Source organism: Monodon monoceros, unplaced genomic scaffold, assembly GCF_005190385.1.
Source record: "Monodon monoceros isolate NGI ecotype Baffin Bay Population unplaced genomic scaffold, NGI_Narwhal_1 Super_Scaffold_20, whole genome shotgun sequence".
NCBI lineage: Eukaryota > Metazoa > Chordata > Mammalia > Artiodactyla > Monodontidae > Monodon > Monodon monoceros.
The window spans coordinates 31,612,402-31,635,676 of NW_021703777.1; the positions used below are offsets into that span (position 1 = coordinate 31,612,402).

Below are 23,275 nucleotides of genomic sequence, written 5' to 3' on the forward strand. Positions count from 1 at the left end.
TGTACCAGTTCGCATTCCCACCAGCAGTGGAAGAGCGTTCCCTTTTCTCCACACCCTCTCCAGCATTTCTCGTTTGTAGATTTTTTTGATGATGGCCATTCTGATTGGTGTGAGATGATATCTCATTGTAGTTTTGATTTGCATTTCTCTAATGATTAATAACGTTGAGCATTCTTTCATGTGTTTGTTGGCAGTCTGTATATCTTCTTTGGAGAAATGTCTATTTAGGTCTTCTGCCCATTTTTGGATTGGGTTGTTTGTTTTTTTGTTATTGAGCTGCATGAGCTGCTTATAAATTTTGGAGATTAATCCTTTGTCAGTTGCTTCATTTGCAAATATTCTCTCCCATTCTGAGGGTTGTCTTTTGGTCTTGTTTATGGTTTCCTTTGCTGTGCAAAAGCTTTGAAGTTTCATTAGGTCCCATTTTTTAATTTTTGTTTTTATTTCCATTTCTCTAGGAGGTGGGCCAAAAAGGATCTTGCTGTGATTTATGTCATACAGTGTTCTGCCTATGTTTTCCTCTAAGAGTTTGATAGTTTCTGGCCTTACATTTAGATCTTTAATCCGTTTTGAGCTTATTTTTGTGTATGGTGTTAGGGAGTGATCTAATCTCATACTTTTACATGTACCTGTCCAGTTTTCCCAGCACCACTTATTGAAGAGGCTGTCCTTTCTCCACTGTACATTCCTGCCTCCTTTATCAAAGATAAGGTGACCATATGTGCGTGGGTTTATCTCTGGGCTTTCTATCCTGCTCCATTGATCTATCCTTCTGTTTTTGGGCCAGTACCATACTGTCTTGGTTACTGTAGCTTTGTGGTATAGTCTGAAGTCAGGGAGCCTGATTCCTCCAGCTCCGTTTTTCGTTCTCAAGATTGCTTTGGCTATTCGGGGTCCTTTGTGTTTCCATACAAATTGTGAAATTTTTTGTTCTACTTCTGTGAAAAATGCCAGTGGTAGTTTGATAGGGATTGCATTGAATCTGTAAATTGCTTTAGGTAGTAGAGTCATTTTCACAATGTTGATTCTTCCAATCCAAGAACATGGTATTTCTCTCCATCTATTTGTACCATCTTGAATTTCTTTCGTCAGTGTCTTATAATTTTCTGCATACAGGTCTTTTGTCTCCTTAGGTAGGTTTATTCCGAGATATTTTATTCTTTTTGTGAAATGGTAAATGGGAGTGTTTTCTTGATTTCACTTTCAGATTTTTCATCATTAGTGTATAGGAATGCCAGAGATTTCTGTGCATTAATTTTGATTAGCTCTAGTAGTTTTCTGGTAGCATCTTTAGGATTCTCTATGTATAGTATCATGTCATCTGCAAACAGTGACAGCTTTACTTCTTTTCCGATTTGGATTCCTTTTATTTCCTTTTCTTCTCTGATTGCCGTGGCTAAAACTTCCAAAATTATGTTGAATAAGAGTGGTGAGAGTGGGCAACCTTGTCTTGTTCCTGATCTTAGTGGAAATGGTTTCAGTTTTTCACCATTGAGGACGATGTTGGCTGTGGGTTTGTCATATATGGCCTTTATTATGTTGAGGAAAGTTCCCTCTATGCCTACTTTCTGCATGGTTTTTATCATAAATGGGTGTTGAATTTTGTGGAAAGCTTTCTCTGCATCTATTGAGATGACCATATGGTTTTTCTCCTTCAATTTGTTAATATGGTGTATCACGTTGATTGATTTGTGTATATTGAAGAATCCTTGCATTCCTGGAATAAACCCCACTTGATCATGGTGTATGATCCTTTTAATGTACTGTTGGATTCTGTTTGTTAGTATTTTGTTGAGGATTTTTGCATCTATGTTCATCAGTGATACTGGCCTGTAGTTTTCTTTTTTGTGACATCCTTGTCTGTTTTTGGTATCAAGATGATGGTGGCCTTATAGAATGAGTTTGGGAGTGTTCCTCCCTCTGCTATATTTTGGAAGAGTTTGAGAAGGATAGATGTTAGCTCTTCTCTAAATGTTTGATAGAATTTGCCTGTGAAGCCATCTGGTCCTGGGCTTTTGTTTGTTAGAAGATTTTTAATCACAGTTTCAATTTCAGTGCTTGTGATTCGTCTGTTCATATTTTCTATTTCTTCCTGATTCAGTCTCAGCAGGTTGTGCATTTCTAAGAATTTGTCCATTTCTTCCAGGTTGTCCATTTTATTGGCATAGAGTTGCTTGTAGTAATCTCTCACGATCTTTTGTATTTCTGCAGTGTCAGTTGTTACTTCTCCTTTTTCATTTCTAATTCTATTGATTTGAGTCTTCTCCCTTCTTTTCTTGATGAGTCTGGCTAATGGTTTATCAATTTTGTTTATCTTCTCAAAGAACCAGCTTTTAGTTTTATTCATCTTTGCTATTGTTTCCTTCATTTCTTTTTCATTTATTTCTGATCTGATCTTTATGATTTCTTTCCTTCTGCTAACTTTGGGGTTTTTTTGTTCTTTCTCTAATTGCTTTAGGTGCAAGGTTAGGTTGTTTATTTGAGATGTTTCCTGTTTCTTAAGGTAGGGTTGTATTGCTATAAATTTCCCTCTTAGAACTGCTTTTGCTGCATCCCATAGGTTTTGGGTCATTGTGTCTCCATTGTCATTTGTTTCTAGGTATTTTTTTAATTTCCTCTTTCATTTCTTCAGTGATCACTTCGTTATTAAATAGTGTATTGTTTAGCCTCCCTGTGTTTGTATTTTTTACAGATCTTTTCCTGTAATTGATATCTGGTCTCATAGCGTTGTGGTTGGAAAAGATACTTGATATAATTTCAATTTTCTTAAATTTACCAAGGCTTGATTTGTGACCCAAGATATGATCTATCCTGGAGAATGTTCCATGAGCACTTGAGAGAAATATGTATTCTGTTGTTTTTGGATGGAATGTCCTATAAATATCAGTTAAGTCCATCTTGTTTAATGTATCATTTAAAGCTTGTGTTTCCTTATTTATTTTCATTTTGGATGATCTGTCCATTGGTGAAAGTGGGGTGTTAAAGTCCCCTACTATGAATGTGTTACTGTCGATTTCCCCTTTTATGGCTGTTAGTATTTGCCTTATGTATTGAGGTGCTCCTATGTTGGGAGCAACATACAATTGTTATACAGTTGTAATTGTTATTACAATTGTTATATCTTCTTCTTGGATCGATCCCTAGATCATTATGTAGTGTCCTTCTTTGTAACTTCTTTCTTTTTAACATCTTTATTGGGGTATAATTGCTTTACAATGGTGTGTTAGTTTCTGCTTTATAACAAAGTGAATCAGTTATACATATATATATGTTCCCATATCTCTTCCCTCTTGCATCTCCCTCCCTCCCACCCTTCTGTAACTTTTAATAGTCTTTATTTTAAAGTCTATTTTGTCTGATATGAGAATTGCTACTCTAGCTTTCTTTTGGTTTCCATTTGCATGGAATATCTTTTTCCATCCCCTTACTTTCAGTCTGTATGTGTCTCTAGGTCTGAAGTGGGTCAAGATCTTGTAGACAGCATATATATGGGTCTTGTTTTTGTATCCATTCAGCCAATCTGTGTCTTTTGGTGGGATCATTTAGTCCATTTACATTTAAGGTAATTATCAATATGTATGTTCCTATTCCCATTTTCTTAATTGTTTTGGGTTCGTTATTGTAGGTCTTTTCCTTCTCTTGTGTTTCTTGCCTAGAGGAGATCCTTTAGCATTTGTTGTAAAGCTTGTTTGGTGGTGCTGAACTCTCTCAGCTTTTGCTTGTCTGTAAAGGTTTTAATTTCTCCATCAAATCTGAATGAGATCTTTGCTGGGTAGAGTAATCTTGGTTGCAGGTTTTTCTCCTTCATCACTTTAAATATTTCCTGCCAGTCCCTTCTGGCTTGCAGAGTTTCTGCTGAAAGTTCAGCTGTTAACCTTATGGAGATTCCCTTGTGTGTTATTTGTTGTTTTTCCCTTGCTGCTTTTAATATGTTTTCTTTGTATTTAATTTTTGACAGTTTGATTAATATGTGTCTTGGTGTGCTTCTCCTTGGATTTATCCTGTATGGGACTCTCTGTGCTTCCTGGACTTGATTAACTATTTCCTTTCCCATATTAGGGAAGTTTTCAACTATAATCTCTTCAAATATTTTCTCAGTCCCATTCTTTTTCTCTTCTTCTTCTGGAACCCCTATAATTCGAATGTTGGTGCGTTTAATGTTGTCCCAGAGGTCTCTGAGACTGTCCTCAGTTCTTTTCATTCTTTTGTCTTTATTCTGCTCTGCAGTAGTTATTTTCACTATTTTATCTTCCAGGTCACTTATCCGTTTTCCTGCCTCAGTTATTCTGCTATTGATCCCATGTAGGGTATTTTTAATTTCATTTATTGTGTTGTTCATTGTTGTTTGTTTCATCTTTAGTTCTTCTAGGTCCTTGTTAAATGTTTCTTGCATTTTCTCTATTCTATTTTCAAGATTTTGGATCATCTTTACTATCATTGTTCTGAATTCTTTTTCAGGTAGACTGCCTATTTCCTCCTCTTTTTTTAGGTCTGGTGGGTTTTTATCTTGCTCCTTCATCTGCTGTGTGTTTTTCTGTCTTCTCATTTTGCTTATCTTACTGTGTTTGAGGTCTCCTCTTTGCAGGCTGCAGGTTCGTAGTTCCCGCTGTTCTTGGTGTCTGTCCCCAGTGGCTAAGGTTGGTTCAGTGGGTTGTGTAGGCTTCCTGGTGGAGGGGACTAGTGCCTGTGTTCAGGTGGATGAGGCTGGATCTTGTCTTTCTGGTGGGCAGGTCCACGTCTAGTGGTGTGTTTTGGGGTGTCTGTGGACTTATTATGATTTTAGGCAGCCTCTGTGCTAATGGGTGGGGTTGTGTTACTGTGTTGCTAGTTGTTTGGCATAGGGTGTCCAGCACTGTAGCTTGCTGGTCGTTGAGTGAAGCTGGGTGTTGGTGTTGAGATGGAGATCTCTGGGAGATTTTCATCGTTTGATATTATGTGGAGCTGGGAGGTCTCTTGTGGACCAGTGTCCTGAAGTTGGCTCTCCCACCTCAGAGGCACAGCACTGACTACTGGTTGCAGCACCAAGAGCCTTTCATCGACACGGCTCAGAATAAAAGGAGATAAAGTAGAAAGAACTAGTAGAAAAGAAAGAGAGAAAGAGAGAGAAGAAAGGAAGGAAGGAAGGAGGAAGGATGGAAGAAGGAAGGAGGAAGGAAGGAAGGAAAGAAAGAAGGAAGGGTGGAAGGAAGGAAGGAGGAAGGAATGAAGGAAAGAAAGAAGGAAAGGAGGGAGGGAGGAAGGAAGGAAGGAGGGAAGAAGAAAAGAAAGAAAGAAGATAAAGTAAAATAAAGTAAGATAAAATATAATAAAGTTATTAAAATAAAAAATAATTATTAAGAAAAAATTTAAAAAAAATAAAAATGGACGGAAAGAACTCTAGGACAAATGGTGGAAGCAAAGCTATACAGAGAAAGTCTCACACAGAAGCGTACACATACACACTCAAAAAAGCGGAAAAGGGGAAAAAAATCGTAAATCTTGCTCTCAAAGTCCACCTCCTCAATTTGGGATGATTCGTTGTCTAAAGGAGGGAAGCAAGGAAAGAAGGAAAGAAAGAAGATAAAGTAAAATAAAATAAAGTTATTAAAATAAATAATTATTAAGAAAAAAATTATTAAAAATAAACGGACGGATAGAACCCTAGGACAAATTGTGGAAGCAAAGCTATACAGACAAAATCTCACACAGAAGCATACACATACACACTCACAAAAAGAGGAAAAGGGGAAAAAATCATAAATCTTGCTCTCAAAGTCCACCTCCTCAATTTGGAATGATTCATTGTCTATTCATGTATTCCACAGACGCAGGGTACATCAAGTCGTTTGTGGAGCTTTAATCCGCTGCTTCTGAGGCTGCAGGGAGAGATTTCCCTTTCTCTTCTTTGTTCTCACAGCTCCCAGGGCTTAGCTTTGGATTTGGCCCCGCCTCTGCGTGTAGGTCGCCGGAGGGCGTTTGTTCTTCGCTCAGACAGGACGGCGGGGTTAAAGGAGCAGCTGCTTCGGGGACTCTGGCTCACTCAGGCTGGGGGGAGGGAGGGGTACGGAGTGCGGGGCGAGCCTGCGGCGGCAGAGGCTGGTGTGACGTTGCACCAGCCTGAGGTGAGCCGTGCGTTCTCCCGGGGAAGTTGTCCCTGGATCCCGGGACCCTGGCAGTGGCAGGCTGCACAGGCTCCCCGGAAGGGAGGTGTGAATAGTGACCTGTGCTCGCAGGTGTGGCGGCAGCACCAGCCTTAGCATCTCATGCCCGTCTCTGGGGTCCGTGCTTTTAGCCGCGGCTCGCGCCCATCTCTGGACTCCTTTAAGCAGCGCTCTTAATCCCCTCTCCTTGCGCACCAGGAAACAAAGAGGGAAGAAAAAGTCTCTTGCCTCTTTGGCAGATCCAGACTTTTCCCTGTACTCCCTCATAGCTAGCTGTGGTGCACTAACCCCCTGCAGGCTGTGTTCACACCGCCAACCCCAGTCCTCTCCCTGCACTCCGACCTCTCCCTGAAGCCTGAGCCTCAGCTCCCAGCCCCGCCCCTCCCCGGCGGGTGAACAGACAAGCTCTCTGGCTGGTGAGTGCCGGTCGGCACTGATCCTCAATGCGGGAATCTCTCCGCTTTGCCCTCCGCACCCCTGTTGCTGTGCTCTCCTCCGCGGCCCCGAAGCTTTCCCCCTCCGCCACCCGCAGTCTCCGCCCGCGAAGGGGCTCCTCGTGTGTGGAAACCTTTCCTCCTCCACAGCTCCCTCCCACTGGTGCAGGTCCCGTCCCTATCCTTTTGTCTCTGTTTATTCGTTTTTCTTTTGCCCTACCCAGGTACGTGGGGAGTTTCTTACCTTTTGGGAGGTCTGAGGTCTTCTGCCAGCGTTCAGTAGGTGTTCTGTAGGAGTTATTCCACATGTAGATGTATTTCTGGTGTATCGGTGGGGAGGAAGGTGATCTCCGCGTCTTACTCTTCTGGCATCTTCCCCTCCTCGATGAGTTTTGACAAATGTATAAACTTGGGAAACCCATAATCACAATCGAGATACAGATAAAGTTTCTTGTGCCCCTTTGCCATCAGTCCTCCCCTATCCACCCCTCTCCCCAGGCAACAACTGATTCGTTGTGATAAATTAATTTTGTGTGTTCTAGAGTTCTGTATAAATGGAATCATATAGCATGTATTCTTTTTGTGTCTGGCTGTTTTTGGCTCAGCATAATATTATGAGATTAATCAACAGTTATTGCATGCATCAGTAATTCACTTGAGGAATATTCCGTTATATGTATGTACTATAATTTGTTTATCCATTAACCTGTTAATGGGCTTTTTTTTTTTTTCTAGTTTTGGGCTCTTAAGAGTAAAGCTGCTATGAATACACATATACAGGTCTCTTTGGGACATTTGTTTTTTATTTTTCTTGTGAATGCTTAGGTACAGAATGACTGAGTGATATGATCAAGTGTATGTTTACTTTTATAAGAAATTGCTAAACAGTTCTCCAAAGTGAAGTAGTTTTTTACATTTCCTCCAGCAGTGTATGCAAATTCCAGTTACTCTTTACCAACACTTGGTATTGTCAGTCTTTTTAAACTTTAGCCACTGTATTGGGTATATAGTTGTATCTTCTTGTAGCTTTAAATTGCATTTCCTTGATGATTAGTGATGTTGAACATCTTCTCATGCACTTACTTGCTATTCATTTGTTTTCTTTAGTGAAGCGTCTGTTAAAATTTTGGGCCATATTTTATTTGGGTTGTTTGTTGTCTTATTGAATTTTAAGACTTATTTATATATTTTGAATACCAGTCATTTGTCAGATACATATCTTACATCTGTTTTCTCCCTATCTGTGGCTTGCCTTTTCATTTTTTTAATGGTGTCTTTTTGAAAAGAAGTTTTTAATTTTGATGAAGTCCAGGTTATCAGTGTTTCTCTTATTGTTTATGTTTTTTGCTTCCTAAGAAATGTTTGCCTACCCCAAGGTCATTGTTCAGTCTACTAATAAGCCCATCAAAGGCATTCTTCATTTCTGTTATTAAGTGATTTTTATCTCTAGATTTCTTTTTGGTTCTTTCTTAGGATTTCTACATCTCTGCTTATGTTGCTCGTCTGTTCATGCATGCTGTCTACTTTATCCATTACAGCCCTTAGCATATTAATCATAGTTGTTTTTAAATTCCTGGTCTGATAATTCCAACGTCCCTGCCATTTCTGATTGTGATGCTTGCTCTGTGATCTCAAATTGTGTTTTTTTGCCTTTGGAAGCCTTGTAATTTTTTCCTTTATAGTCAGCCATGATGTATCAGGTAAAAGGAACTGCTGTAAATAGGCCTTTAGCAATATCTGGGTAAGGTGTGGGAGGAGGGAAGCACTGTATAGTCCTATGATTAGGTCTCAGTCTTTTAGTGAGCCTGTGCCTCTGGATTATGAACTTCACAAGCATTTCTCAGTTTTTCTGTCCTCCCCTTAGGTGGGACAGGATAGTTAAGAGTGTGCTGGGTTTGGGTATTTCCCTTCCTCATCTCTGTTAGGTGCTGGTTTTACCCAAGCAGGTTAGGTTCTGGTTTCTCCTGAGGGTAGGCCTTGTTAAGAACAGAGTGCTTGGTGTATTTCAAAATGGTTTCAATTCTCCACCACTTGCTGGAAGGATGAGGGGGTTTTTCTGCGATATTTGCAGGGGTAACCTGGTCTGGCTCGTGGAAGCAAAACTCAATATTGTGGGACCCTGCTTATGACTGGGTCCCCTTGGAGTCTTTAATTCTCACAGTTGTCCACACTGAGCCTCCAGCAGCTCATCGATTACAGTTCAGGTTTTCCTACCCCAGCACTGGTTCCTGAGGTGTTTTTTGCTGTGGTGAGCCATGGCTCCCTGCATTTGCCTGTCTCTCCAATTTTGGGAGTAGCGGTGTGCCCTGTGTCCCCCCTTTTACGAATCCAAGAAGAGTTGTTGACTTTTTAATCTCTTCAGCTTCTTACTTGTTGTTAGAATGAATTGGTGGCTCCCAAGCTCCTTCCATGCAGAAACGAAACCGAAAGTCAAGGTCATGACTGAGTACTTCCTCACACCAAGATTACCACTGTTCTGCCTACAGTCATCGTTCCTTATTGGTTTTCTTTTTGAATTGAATCGTATGGTATGTACTCTTTGGGCCTGGCTTCATTGGCTCAACATTGTCTGTGAGATTTTTTGTTTTTAATAGCCGCAGTTCTGTTTTATTGCTGTGTAGCGTTCCTTTGTATGATTATGCTACAGCTTCTTTATCCATTCTACCGTTGATGGACATTTGGGTTGTTTCCAGTTTTTAGCTATTTTGGATAAAGCTGCTATGAATATTCTTGTATTTGTTTTATGATGGACACATGCACTATGTTTCTTGGGTATATTTCCTAGGAGTGGAGTTGCTGGGTCATAGGATAGGCATATGTTTAACTTTAATAGTTAAATACTGCCAAAAAGTTTTCCACAGTGCTTTTACCAATTTTTACTTGCACCAGCAATGTATGAGAATCCACATACTTGCTAACACTTGGTTTTGTCAGTCTTTCTAAATCTGGCCATTCTAATGGGTGTACGATAGTATCTGATTTGTGGTTTTAATCTGCGTGACAAGTTGAACTGAATGACTTGTAGATCCTCCCCGATACTAAAGTTTTATGTTTGGTTGTTTGTTTAAAGAGTCTAGTGCCTGCTTATAGCAGTCGTTCTCAATTAGCTACACGTTGGAATCACCTGGTGAACTTTTAAAACTTTAAGTTCCCCAGGTAGTTCTAAGATTCAGAGAGGGTTGAAAATCATTGGCATTTATGGATGAAACAGTCTGTGCCTCTCAGGACTTTGCTCTACCCTTTGGTGAGTGACATGTTCGTCTTTCTCCTTGCCCAAGCCAAAAATTGGGTAGGGGGCAGGGAGGGGGCATGGGTTATCCTACATTCCTCCCCCTTCTTGATCCCCCACAATCTAGTCACTCTGTCTCTTGCTTTACCTCCTAAAGAACTCTTGAATCTACCTTTTTCCATTCCCACAACCTTAATTTAGATCTTTATTATTTCTTACTTGGACTGTAAAATACCTCCTAAATAGTTCTTCTACTTCTAGTCTTTCCTTCTTTCCCTTCAGTCTAACCTCCTACCAGACTGTCCTCTAAAATAAATTGGTCAGATTCTTCTGCTTCTTTCTCCCTTATCCCTTTTAGGAGAAGTCCACACTTCTTGGTCTGGCATTTATAAAGTCCATCATGATAGTCTCCTGCATACTTTTCTAGCCTCTTTTGTTATTTTTATTTTTCAAACTTTAAATTTTGATAAAATTTCATACAGAAAACTTAAACTCTTTACCCAGATTCACCAGTCATTGTTTTGTCCCATTTACTTTAATGTTTTCTCTTTATATATATATATATATATATATATATATAGTTTCTTCTCTTTTCAACCATTTGAGAGTGATTTGCAGACATCATGTCCCTTTATTCCTAAGAACAAGGACTTTTTCTTATATAATCTCAGTACTTTTATCAAAATTAGAAAATTATTTAGGAAATTGATACAGTACTATTATTCAATCCACAGTTGTTCCAGTAATATCCTTTATAGCTATTTTTTTCCTGTTTTGTGATCCAGTCCATATTGTATATTGTATTTAGCTGACATTTATCTTGTCTCCTTTTATCTGCAACAGTTCATCTACTTTTATTTTTCATGAGCTTAAGCTTTTTGAAGTATGCGAGCCAGTTTTTCTACTGCCTACCATCTATTTCCTTGATTTTTGGTCTTTATTATTATTTCCTTCCTACGTCTTCTGGTTTAATTTGCTCTTTTTCTGTTTTCTTAAGGTACAATCTTAGATTGTTGGTTTAAGATCTTCCTTCTATTCAAATATAAGCATTTAAAGCTATAAATTTCTCTCTAAGCTTTGCTTTAGGTGCATCGCACAAATATTGCTATGTTATGTTTTCATTATCATTCAGTTCAAAATATTTTCTTTCTCTTGTGGTTTCTTCCTTTTCACATTAATTTTTTAGATGTGTTATTTAATTTCCAAATTTTGGGGGTTTCCTGCATATCTCTATGGATTGATTGTAATGAAATTCCACTGTGGTCATAGAGCATTCTCTATATGATTTCACTCTTTTAAAATTTATTGAGTCTTGTTTTACGGCACCAAATATGACCTGTTTTGCTAAATACATCATGTTTGTGTGAAAATAATATGTATTCTGACATTATTAAGTTTCCTATTCCATAAATATTAGTCAGGGTGGCTGATGGTGTTCAGATCTTCTATGTCTATGCCAGTTTTCTTTGTCTAGTTGTTCTTTCAATTGCTGTAAGAGTGGTGGTAAAGTCTCCAAAGATGATTGTGGAGTTGTCTGTTTCTCCTTTTAATTCAGTCAATGTTTGTTTCATTTATTTTGAAGCTCTATTATTGGAACCAACATACACATTTATGATTGTTACATATTCCTGATGAATTGATCATTTTATCATTATGAAACATCTCTATCTTTGGTAATACTTAAAAAAAACCCTATTTTATCAGATATTAGTAAAACCATGCCAACTTTCTTATGCCTACTCTTTGCGTGGTGTATCTTTCTCCATCCATTTATTTTCCATCTATTTATACCTTTGGCTTTAAAGTGCATCTCTCATAGATAGAAGATAGTAGGGTCATTTAAAAAAAAAATCCAGGTAATTCCCTGATGGTCCAGCGGTTAGGACTTTGCACTTTCATTGCCGAGGGCCCAGGTTCAATCCCTGGTTGGGGAACTAAGATACTGCAAGATGTGTGGCATGGCCAAAAATAATAATAAAAATTCCACTCTGACAATCTCTGCCTTTTAACTAAAATGTTTAGTCCAATAATATTTAATGCCATTATTGATGTGGTTGATTTTGTATCTACCCTCTTAGTTTCTTTGTTTTTTACTTCTGGCAGCTCTGGTCTCAATTCAGGTCTTTTGGCTTTAGGTGAGCTCAGTCGAGTCTGTTCTGTGCCGGTACCTTGAGGGGTTAGAGATGTGAGTAGACAGAGTTTGGGAATCCCCTTTCTGGATCTTTCCTTTTCAGGATTCCCCTATACCTTTTACTTTTGTGAGCTTAACTTTTCCCCAACTCAGGACTAGTTTTCCCCTGGATGCTCTGGCAGCTACCGGGCGCACAGCATAGATAGGATTTAGTTTTAGGCTAAAAGCCAAGGAGATGGAAACTTGCTTGCATAGCTCCCTATCTCCCCTCCTCCAAGCAAGCATGTGCTCTCCACCAGAGTCTCTTTACTCTCCAGTGGTTTCAATTAATTGCTTTTTAAATTGTGTTCAGCTTTTACAGTTGTTTTCTGTGCAGGGTTGGGGAGGTTTAGTATAGGGGCTTAGTCCATTAGTTCCAGAAGCAGAAACCTGTCCTCGGAAGCCTCCTATTGTGGTTTTCCTCCTACCCTGCTTGCCATCCCTTATAAGTTTCCTTTGCTAGTTCCTCCCATGTCCAAATATTGGGATGTCCTAGAGCTCAGTCTACAAACCTCTCTTTTCTATCTACATCAACTTTCTAGATCAGAGGTCAAGCCAAATCCATGCCTAGTCATTTATGTATTGCCTGTGTCTGCTTTTGGGCTATAACAGCAGAGTTGAGTAGTTATAACAGAGACCTTACAGCTCACAGAGCCTAAAATGTTTGCTATTTGGCCCTTTATAGAAAATGTTTGTTGACCCCTGTTCTAGGTGATCTTATCCAATCCAAGGGATTTTAATGTCATCTACACACTGATGACTTCTAAATTTCTTATCCCCAGCTTCAAGCTTTCTTCTGGACTCAGGCTCATATATCCAAGAGCCTAGTAACCTTATCCACATAAACCTTAATATGTCCTACACTAAACTTTAGCTATTTTCTCTATGTTGTGCTCCACCCCAAGTCTTGCCCAGATCTATTAACAGCAATTCCACCTTCCCAGCTGTTCAGGCCAAAAACCTCTGTAGTTGTCCTTCACCTCTCTTCTTCCCATCTTTCACGTCTGTCTGTAAGGAATTCCAATTGGTTCTACCTTCAGAATATGCCTAGAATCTAACCACTTCTTACCTCCTCAGCCACTGTCACCTTACTCCAAGCTACCATTTATCTCTTGCTTAGATTATTCCATTAAATTGTTCTTCTTGCTTCTGCCTTTGCTCACTTATAGTTTAATGCAACACAGCAGGAAAAAAGTGATTCTTTTTAAACATAAGTCAGGTCATTTCACTCTTACGTTCAAACCTTCAAGTGGCTTCTCATTTCACTAAGAATAAAATCCAAAGTTCTTATTATGGTCTTTAAAGCTGCACATGTTCTCGCCCTTCGCTGCCTCTCTGACATTTCCTTCTGTTCTCCTCTGGCCCGCAAGCTGCATGGCCTTCTTCTTGTTCCTTGAAAAGCTGAGCATGTTCCCACCTCCTCGTCTTTGTATTTACTATTTCTTCTGCCTGGGATTCTGGACTCCCGGATATCTTTATGGCTCACTCCCTCACTTTATTCAGTTCTCACAAAAATATGATACCTCTTCTGAGGTTTTCCCTGACTACCTTATTTAAAGCAGCACATTCATGAACACATGCCCGTTAGCAATTATGACTGTATAACATGTGTATTTATTTATTTGTTTTCCCCAACTAGGATATGAGCTCTTTGAGGGTAGGGAGTTTGGTCTGTTTTGTTCACCACTCTACCCTGAGTACCTGATTGTGCCTGGCACATGAGAGAGCTCAATAAATTAGTAGAACCGATGAATGTATGAAAGAATAATCACCATTCTACCCAAATTGCTTTAGTTGCAGTTTCTAGAATATACTAGACTCTTTCTATTCTGCTCCTGTTATTCCTTCTATTTAGAATCTCTCCTTTACTGTGTCCCCATCTGTCATCCTATAAGATTCAGCTTAAATATCACCTCTGATTAAGTCTTCCCTCTGAGTGCTCACCACACTGTACTGTAATTATTTTTTACCAATACTTCTAGTTCCTAGAAGCCTAAGATCTGATTTCTGTTTCTATTTCATCCCATGCATATTGCCTAGAAGATAGTAAATACCTGTTGAATCACCAGCTATTTTTAGGAGGAAGAAAGTAAGAGCATATTTTACAATTTGGAAGAGTGATGATTATTTAGATAGCTAGATCTTAATCTTCCTGATTGGATTAGAGACCAAATACCTAGTGTCTGTACATCTCTTAACCACAAGGAGCAGAAACTTAACTCCAGTAGCCTCAAGTAAGCTGGGTATATTGTAAGGAGGCAGTGGCAGTGAGCAAAGTAGGGATCTCAATAGAAGCCAAGATGCTGAGACCCTTCAATGGAAAAAAGAAAGTCTCTTCAACAAATGGCGCTGGGAAAACTGGATATCAACATGCAAGTTGGACCCTGTCTTATACCATACACAAAACCAGCGCCAGAATGTATCGAAGACCTATAAGTATAAAACTCTTAGAAGAAAAGCTTATGATAGTGGATTTGGCAAAGATTTCCTGAATATGACATCAAAAGCACTGGCAACAAAAGTAAAAATAGACAAATTGGGGGCTTCCCTGGTGGCGCGGTGGTTGAGAGTCCACCTGCCGATGCAGGGGACCCGGGTTCGTGCCCCGGTCCGGGAGGATCCCACATGCCGCGGAGCCACTGGGCCCGTGAGCCTTGGCCACTGGGCCTGCGCGTCCAGAGCCTGTGCTCCGCGGCGGGAGAGGCCACGGCAGTGGGAGGCCCGCGTACCAAAAAAAAAAAAAAAAGGAACTTTTGACATATGTCCAACATGGATGAATCTTGAGGACATTATGTAAAGTGAGATAAGCCAGTCATAAAAAGTCAAATACTATATGATTCCATTGGTATGAGGTATTCAGAACAGTCAAATTCATAGAAATAAAAAGTAGAATGATGCTTGCCAAGGGCTCTGGGGGAGTGGGGGAGGGGAATGGAGAGTTGTTTAATGGGTGTAGAGTTTCAGTTTTGCAAGATGAAGAAGTTCTGGAGATTGCACAGCATTGAGAATACTATACATAACACTACTGAACTATACATTTAGAAATGGTTAAGATGGTAGATTTTACGTTGCACGTTTTTTACCATAATAAAAAAAACCAAGATTTTCATAAGGTCATAATTTAGAAACAGAGGAAGATCTAGATACAGATAACACTTTGTCAACAAACTGACGAGTTTGATAACACTTGTCAAGTAGAGTTTGTGAATTTTTAAGCTGTGACTTTTCATCAAAATAATTCTACTCTTTGCTCTTCTTGTGCTTTCATTTGTCTTCCCAGTACCCTAGTTGACTGATTCGCTCAGCATCCCCAACTCAAACCTGAAAGAGTCTGGATTAGCTCAGGAAATTCCTCTTTCCTCTGTTGGGCAGTGGTTTTCTAACCCGGCCTTATCTTGAAACCTGTAGCTTGCGAGGCCTTGTGTCAGGGGTTCTTCTTTGGTTCAATCAGGAGCCACCCCTTAATTGGGGACTGTGAAAGAGACAGTTTGTCTTAGTAGAGATCAGTGAAAGTCTGTAAATATATGCATAAAAGTAGCCAGATATAATTTAAATAAGACATTTCAAATCCTTTTAAAGTAGATACTGCTTTAGAATAATAATAAGGAAGATATAGTGGATGCTATGGTGAGGGGCTCAGTTACCTCCTTTAGGACCAGGGCTGTCCTTCCAGGAGTGATGCCTGCTGAGGGCTCATAGCTGAGTCTCCCCAGGAATTGCCTCTGCCAAAGAGTACTGCCTTGTGCACGATTATACCCCTGTCCAGGGGATAGCCTGCATCTAATAACCAGGGGTAGGGATGCGGGGGTACAAAGGCCTGGCCCCCTTCCCTTAATTTGGAACAACTTTAAAGAGCCATCTCAGCTTCAGTGCTCCATATACGATTGGCCAAGGCCTATGATGTGACAACAGCATTGCAGCTCTGTCCAGTCTTACTACCTTCACTCACTGCATTCAGAGACCCTTCCCCCAGAATCCAATCTAAAGCAGAGAAGTTTTTGTTTTCCCCTCTTGAACTTTTGAAATCTTCTCTCTGAATTTTTTTTTTTGATTTTCAAGTCTTACATGAGATGTTCAGTTTATTAATTCCCTCACTAGTTTCAGGCCTGTGGTAAGGTGAACTGTGAAATACGGCATTTTTTAAACCAGTATTTTTTTAATAAGATATTTAGGAATGCAAGGAAATAACTGAGTTTTCTGGGAAATGTTTTAAGTGATATTAACAGGATTTTGCCTTATTATAAAAGTTCTCTTTTCATTGGCTTAACCAAGTTCAGTTTGATATTTTAGTCTTTTATTAAAACTGTCTCCATATAATTAAAGTACACTGATTTTGAGATACTTGGTAATTCACTTTTTTTGTTTTGCTATTTCGACATTTCCCCTTGGTTTGTTTTACTGCAGTGATATCCATAAGAAGTAACGCATGTGTGAGTATATGCTCAATGGGTGGGACAAGGGAGAGAGTGAGGGTGGAACATAATGATCATTTTAACACCTTCATAACTACAAATCAGACTTTTGATGTAGCTCGTATCCTTTCTATTCAGTAAACATTTATTGAGAACCCTGGGCTAATCTCTAATGATACAGAGATGTCTATGACTGTCTCTGTCCTCAAGGACCTGACTTTACTGAAAGGGAATGTATTAATTTATTTGCTTAGATTTGTATTCTGTTGCCCTGGGAATACAAAGATGTAGAGGTAGTCTATGAAATTTTGTGTCAGACATTAGAAACATCACTATGTATAAAGTTTGTCATGGTAAAGAAAAAGAGGTTTGTATAAGGAGTAGAAGTGTAATATAAATGTGAACCTATGGGAAGCAGAACACTTCTAGAGCTGCCAGGAAATGGAAATGTGGCATGGGAAGACCGTAGGATTTATCCAATCTACAACTATTCCAAAAGGTTTGGTTTTAGAGGATCCAAAAGGAAGAGGGGCAGATACTTACTGTTCTAGGTATTTACTGAAGCGTCCAGTCAGTCTCCCAAACTGAGGCAGTGGTACTTTCCCCCAGAGCAGTGCCCAGCTTATCTTTTTTTTTTTTAATATTCTCTAGAATCTAGTAGAGTGTCTTGCACATAACAAGTTTCACTAAAGATTGGTTAAATTTGTCTATACCAGTGTTTTTCAAAGTGTGGCCTGTAGATCCAAGAATCTTTCAGGCAGCCTGTAAAGTCAAAACTATTTTCAGTCATACTAAGATATTATTTGCATTTTTTGATTTTTGTGTCATTTGTACTATTTACAAGGTAAGGATATTGCCCCCTGGTACCTACAATACGATCAAGAAATCTAAGTTGAATGCAGTTTTAAAGGCCAGATGTGTTTTTTATTATATTAGTATCATGTTTATTTCATAAGGATTAGGTAGGTTGTAATTATTTTTAAAAAGGGCTATAATGATGGCTTTTAAGTGCTATAAACATGAATATAGTCTTTTGAATGTTTGCCTTTTATGATTTGGTGTTATTTATGACTATTTCTTTCCTCCTTTTTTTAGGAGTCTACTATGGCTCAAGAATCTCCAAAAAATTCAGCAGCAGAAATTCCAGTGACTAGTAATGGAGAAGTTGATGACTCTCATGAACATGGCTTTAATAGGGTAAGAACACTTTTCTGTCTCTTAATACAGAGAATCATGATAAGCCCTTAAAGCTGAGACAAAAGTAATAGAGTTTAATATAGGAATATGTTCTTAGATAGGCTGAAATGCCAGGCATCCAATGTTATTATGGAGGGATGACTGGGTGGGTCGTGTTAGTGATTTGTCAAGAATGAGCTCCAGGCCAGTAAAGCATTTAGGCTTTGACGTTACTATCTGCAGCTTTATTACATGACCAGAACAAGAGTATATCTGATGATTTTGGCATATAACTTTAAGAAAATGACTTCATTTTACTTGTGATAAGAAAAAATATTAACTATAGATCATCCTTTAAAAAACTGGCACTATCTTATCTCTTTTCTTAGTACATAATTCCTAAGTAGGCTTCTCTTGACTTGGCCGTTACTTTCTAAAATGGCATATTTGACTCAGTGGAAAATGAAACTTGGGGTGTGTTTAATTTTGATCTGCTGTGCATTTGAAATTGACATTTAATGCATTTTAATGGAAGCATCATGGGTGTAGAGATAATGTGGGTTCAAATTTCAGCTGTGCTATTCCTAGCAGTGTAACCTTGGGCAGATATTTACTTAATCTCTTCTAGTTGTTGTTTTCTAATCTCTCTAAATGAGATCTTATTTTCATGGGGATATTAATATTAAATGAGATTAAAATAAGTTATATGCCTAATATAGTCCTAGAAATGATAATGATGGTTATCATTTCTGGAGATACTTGAATTAAACATCCCTTTTTATGACATTTGATACATGTGTACAACTTTAAATAACTTTAAAAATATAGTTTCATATTCTTGAAAAGGTATTGGTTGAAAGATACTTGAATTATTTTACAGCTTAAATAGGACTCTTTTTACTTCATATGTTTTAAGAATAAAATTCTTTATTTTAGTTTAACAGAAGGTGATATTTTAGATCAGGATTTCTCATTCCTAGCATTATCTACATTTTGGGCCAGGTAAATTCCTTAGTGGAGGGTTGGCCTGTGCATGTAAGGTGGTTAGCTGGATCCCTGGCCTCCTCCTAGTAGATGCCAGTAGCACCCTCCAGTTGTGACAAGCAGAAATGTTTCCAGATGTTGCCAAATGTCAAGGGTAGGGAAAAACTTGCCTCTGGTTGAAAACTACTGTTTTAGATAGATCACTTTAATGGATTTTTAGAAAATTCCACTGAATTTCACTTATTTTTGGCTCAGTAGTCCTTTGGAAGAAACAAATGTGTTTTCAAGCTTGGGATATGTTTATTTTAATTGCAAGTGTTTTAACTCGGTTTCTAGGCATCCATGGCCCAATATACGGTGACTGACAGAAGAAAGACTTAAATTCTGAGCACTCAAAGGAAATTTTCACTTTCTGGTATTTGAAAACACTAAGACACACTTGGATATTAAGGAGACTCAAGTTACCATCATTAGACAGTCTACCAATTACTTTATAAACTTCTATTCAAATAATTTGTTATACCAGGATTTTAGTTAATGATTGCTTCATCTTATTTTTGGTAACAGTTCCTTTTTGTGAATTTATTCTGCAAACATTTATTGAGTGTCTGTTGTATACCAGGCATTGGGGATATCATCACAACAAAAATGACAGAAATACCTGCCGCCAGGGAGTTGATACTCTTAATAGTGTAATGAAACCTTTGAGAAAAATGCAACACATACAAAATGCTGCATTATTTTGGGGATTCACCTGCCATCTTCCATCTTAAGCCTGTTCTTTTTTTTTTTTTTGAGCTATAGCTTATACATAGTAAAAAGCACAAATGTTAAGTGTAAAGCTCAACAGAACCACTACCCACATCAAGAAGTAGAACATTTCGAGGTCCTGCCTTACCTAGCTCCCTCTTGCCCTCTTCTAAGCAATATACCTCCCTCCCTTCCAGGATAATTACTGCTATAATTCTGTTGTCATTGATTGCTTTTGACTCTTCCTGAACTGCATATGAATGGAATCATACAGTGTGTACTCTTTTCTGACTGGCTTTCACTCAACATTATGTCTATAATATTGTTGTTGTTGCTTTGGCAGTATTTAATTCTTTTTCATTGTAATATAGTTTTCCATTGTGTCAATACACCACGATTTGTATATCCATTCTTCAGTTTGGATACCTAGGTTGTTTCCAGCCTGTGCCTATTATGAATAAAGCTGCTGTGACCATTCTTATGCAGGTCTTTTGGTGTATGTAATCACCTATTTCTGTTGAGTATATACCCTGAGTGAAATTGCCAAGTCATGGTGATGTTTGGGTTTGGTAGATGTTGTCACCTGGTTTGCCAAGTGGTCAAACCAGCTGACAATCCTGACAGCAGTGAATAAGTATTGTAGTTATTCCACATCATTACCAATTTTTGGTATTGTCATACTTTTAAATTTTAGCCATTCTGATGGAATCATAATGGTTATCTTATTGTGGTTTTAACATGCATCCCCCTGATGACTAATGATGTTGAGCATATTTTCAGATTATTATTATTGACTATTTGAATATTATCCTTTATGAAGTATCTTTTCAAGTCCTTTGCCCGTTTTTCTATTAAGTATATGCCTTTTTCTAATGCATTTGTAGGAGTTCTTTATATGTTCTGGGTATAAGTCATTTGTATGGATGTGTGTATTGCAGATGTTTACCTCCAGTCTGTAACTTGCTTTTGTACTCTATTAATGGTATCTTTAGATGAGCAAAACTTAATTTTAATGAAGTCCAATTTATTAGTGTTTCTTTCCCTTTAATGATTTTTGTGACCCTTCTAAGAAATCTTTGCCTATCCCAGTATCATGAAGATACTCTACCTTCTTCTAAAAGTTTTACTGTTTTACTTCTTACACATAGGTCTGTGATTCGTCTTGAATTTTGTGTATGGCATGATGTAGGGGTCAAGTTGCATTTTCTTTTCTCATATGCATGTGATTTTCATCATTTGTTGAAAAGACTATCCTTTCCCACATAGGGGCCGTTGCTGTTAATCAGGTGATCGTAGATGTGTGGCTCTGCTGCTGGGCTGTTTTATTTCTCGGTCTTTTTGTCTATCCTTGCAATAATACCACACTATCTTACCTACTTACTTATTAGAGTAATTAAGTCTGGAGCAATACTAGCTTCAACCGTGATACCTGGTAGTTAATTCCACCAGCTTCATTCTTCTGCAGGGTTGCTTTGTACCTTAAACCTATTCATGAGTTTTAGTTAAGAACCTTTATTGCCTTTGAGTAGTACTGAAAAGTTTTCTTTAATCCTTTCAAATTTTAACTTTAGAATAGAGTCTTATTAGAGTGAAGTGAATTAAATTGTTATATATCTGTATAAGTTCTTTGCTTATGCAGTCAAAGCCAGTTAACTTGCTGCTTTGTAAGTTTACTTCTTATTTAATGTTTAGTTCTCTTTTTGGAGATTCCCCTATAATGTTATTTCATTTTCTATTGAGGGGTAAAGAAGGAAAAAAGGAAATGTTGTTCTGGAGCTCTCCTCTTATTGGATGTGAACTTTACCAGTAGGCAAGACTCCTTAGAAGCAATAATCCACTTCAAACAGTACACCCCACTTTACCTCCCTAAAGAAATTCAACATCATAAAACTTGTTTCTCTTTGTAGCTGCTCTTATGAACAATATATATCATATATATATTGAAGTATCTTTTCAAGATACTTGAAATATATACAGTATATATATACAATATACAATATATACAATATATATCATATATATATAAATATGTAAGAGTTTCTTACATATTTAATATTCTTTAGAATAAAACTTGGCTATGTGATCCCTTTTACTATGAGTGAAAACAGTATTTCAAAAGCATCTTTTGACTGTTTTAAATAAATTACACTCAAGATCTGTTAGGCATATATTTACCTACATTTTGGCATACTCCTTTATTTTCCTGAGCAATAAAAGGGAAATTGTATTTAACGTCATATTCATATTTCTCTTTTAATATAGATAAAGGTTCATAAGGAAATTGTGAATAATGTACTGCTCTGCTTAGCATTATATAGACAAATAAAGAGATTTCATGAGAAACTAGCTCATAACTAAGGGTATTTTACTAATATACATCTTTTATACATATTTGATGTTTAAAATCATACAATACACAACATTGTAAATCAACTATACTTCAATAAAAAATATTGAAAAAATGAAATAAAATCATATAATGGCTTTTATTTAATGCATACTGCATAATGCATTTTAAAAAGTATAAAGTCTTGTATGAAATTAAGATGATGGCTTATTAAGTTGTCATAACTTGGCTGGCCAGTTGGCGTCACTGTGGCCCAGGCAGTGAAATTGTAAATGATTGTGTTCTCCTTTGTGTGTCTCACTGCCGATGTTTCATTTTTCATTTGATTTCCCTTCTTAGTCTCCTACTACGAGAGGCTCTGGTGGACTTTAACTCAATATTCACATTGAAATAGAGAATGTACTGGGAGAATTTGTCCTAGAAATTCCCTGGCAGCAGCTTAACGTGTTAATGTTTCAAGGTTTGTTACTTTTTTTATTAAGATGAGGGGCAACAGCTATACGTAGAGAGGATAGGATAATAATCTTAGTATTATCTCAGTTCTTTACAGCAAAAATATTTTTGCTTCTAGATAAAAAGTAATTGTTATTTTTTATAGAGTAGTAAAGTTTAATCTCTAAAGAATACAAATTACTCTTTTACTTATGAACTGCATATTATTTATAATTTATTCTGTTATAGTGCTGGTCAAAATATTAGGTTAGAAATGTGCAATTTGTACCATGAGTTAAAGAAGTGAATATTAGCTCCTTGTGAATTAAGTTGAAACTTCTTGTGAATTAAGTTATATTTGGCAGATTTAGAGAAATTACCTTAGTAAATATAGCTAAAATAAAACTTTTCCTGTGGTAGGCCCAAAACTAAAATTCATAATTTAGGTTTTTCCACCTATAGACCTTTTCTCTAGAAAAACCTATATATACACAAAGCTACCAAATCTTGTGTTCAATTTGAAGGAGTTTAGGATCCCTTGAACCTTGCAGGTGGATCCTTAGGTTCCCTGTGTTTTAAATACTCCTGATCTACAAGTTTTGAGTTAAATCACAGGATTTTAATCCAGTAGGAATACCTTGAAGATCCCTGTGTCTCACTACTTTATTTTACAACTGAGGAAAAGGGACCCTGAGGTTGTGATGGAATTACCCATATTAACTCGCTGTACCAAAAGCTTATGTGATTGACTGTAAGTACAGTGTGGGCAAGAATGCTCATTCATTACCTTATCTCCAGGGCCTGGCAGCATTGCTGGCACATAATAGATAATCAGGCTTTCATTAAATGTTTAGTGAATGAATGAACAAATGTTAGAACCAGGACTAGAAATACGGTTTCTAGACTTCCATGGAACAACAGGAAGAGATATTGTACTCTTAGACTTGACACATCTTTTGTCCTTAATTTTCCACATGCATCATGGTCATCACTGTTGTAGCTGTTGGAAGTTTTATTGTTTTGGAAGTTTTTATTGTTATTTTTCTTTTACTCTTTAATTCTTTTGTTAAACTAAGTAGTTTCTCCATTCCCCTGTACTTATTAGTCTGGATGACATGCTTTAGCAGTCTAAAGAAGACTTGGGAAAGAATATAAGAATAGAAATTATAAGAACCCTTTTTAGAACATATTTCCTCTCCTC

General features: G+C 37.7%; 1 protein-coding gene across 7 annotated transcripts in view; it reads left to right on the forward strand.

The window, feature by feature from the left end:
• The window catches only part of ARFIP1 (ADP ribosylation factor interacting protein 1), a 128,175-nt gene that overhangs the window by 29,907 nt on the left and 74,993 nt on the right, over positions 1–23,275 (forward strand). For all 7 annotated transcript variants that reach the window (XM_029235340.1, XM_029235342.1, XM_029235341.1 and 4 more), the window contains one exon: positions 17,481–17,582. In XM_029235340.1, the coding sequence (XP_029091173.1) occupies positions 17,490–17,582 (93 nt within the window). In that variant the 5' untranslated portion in view covers positions 17,481–17,489. The remainder of the gene's footprint in view (positions 1–17,480; positions 17,583–23,275) is intronic.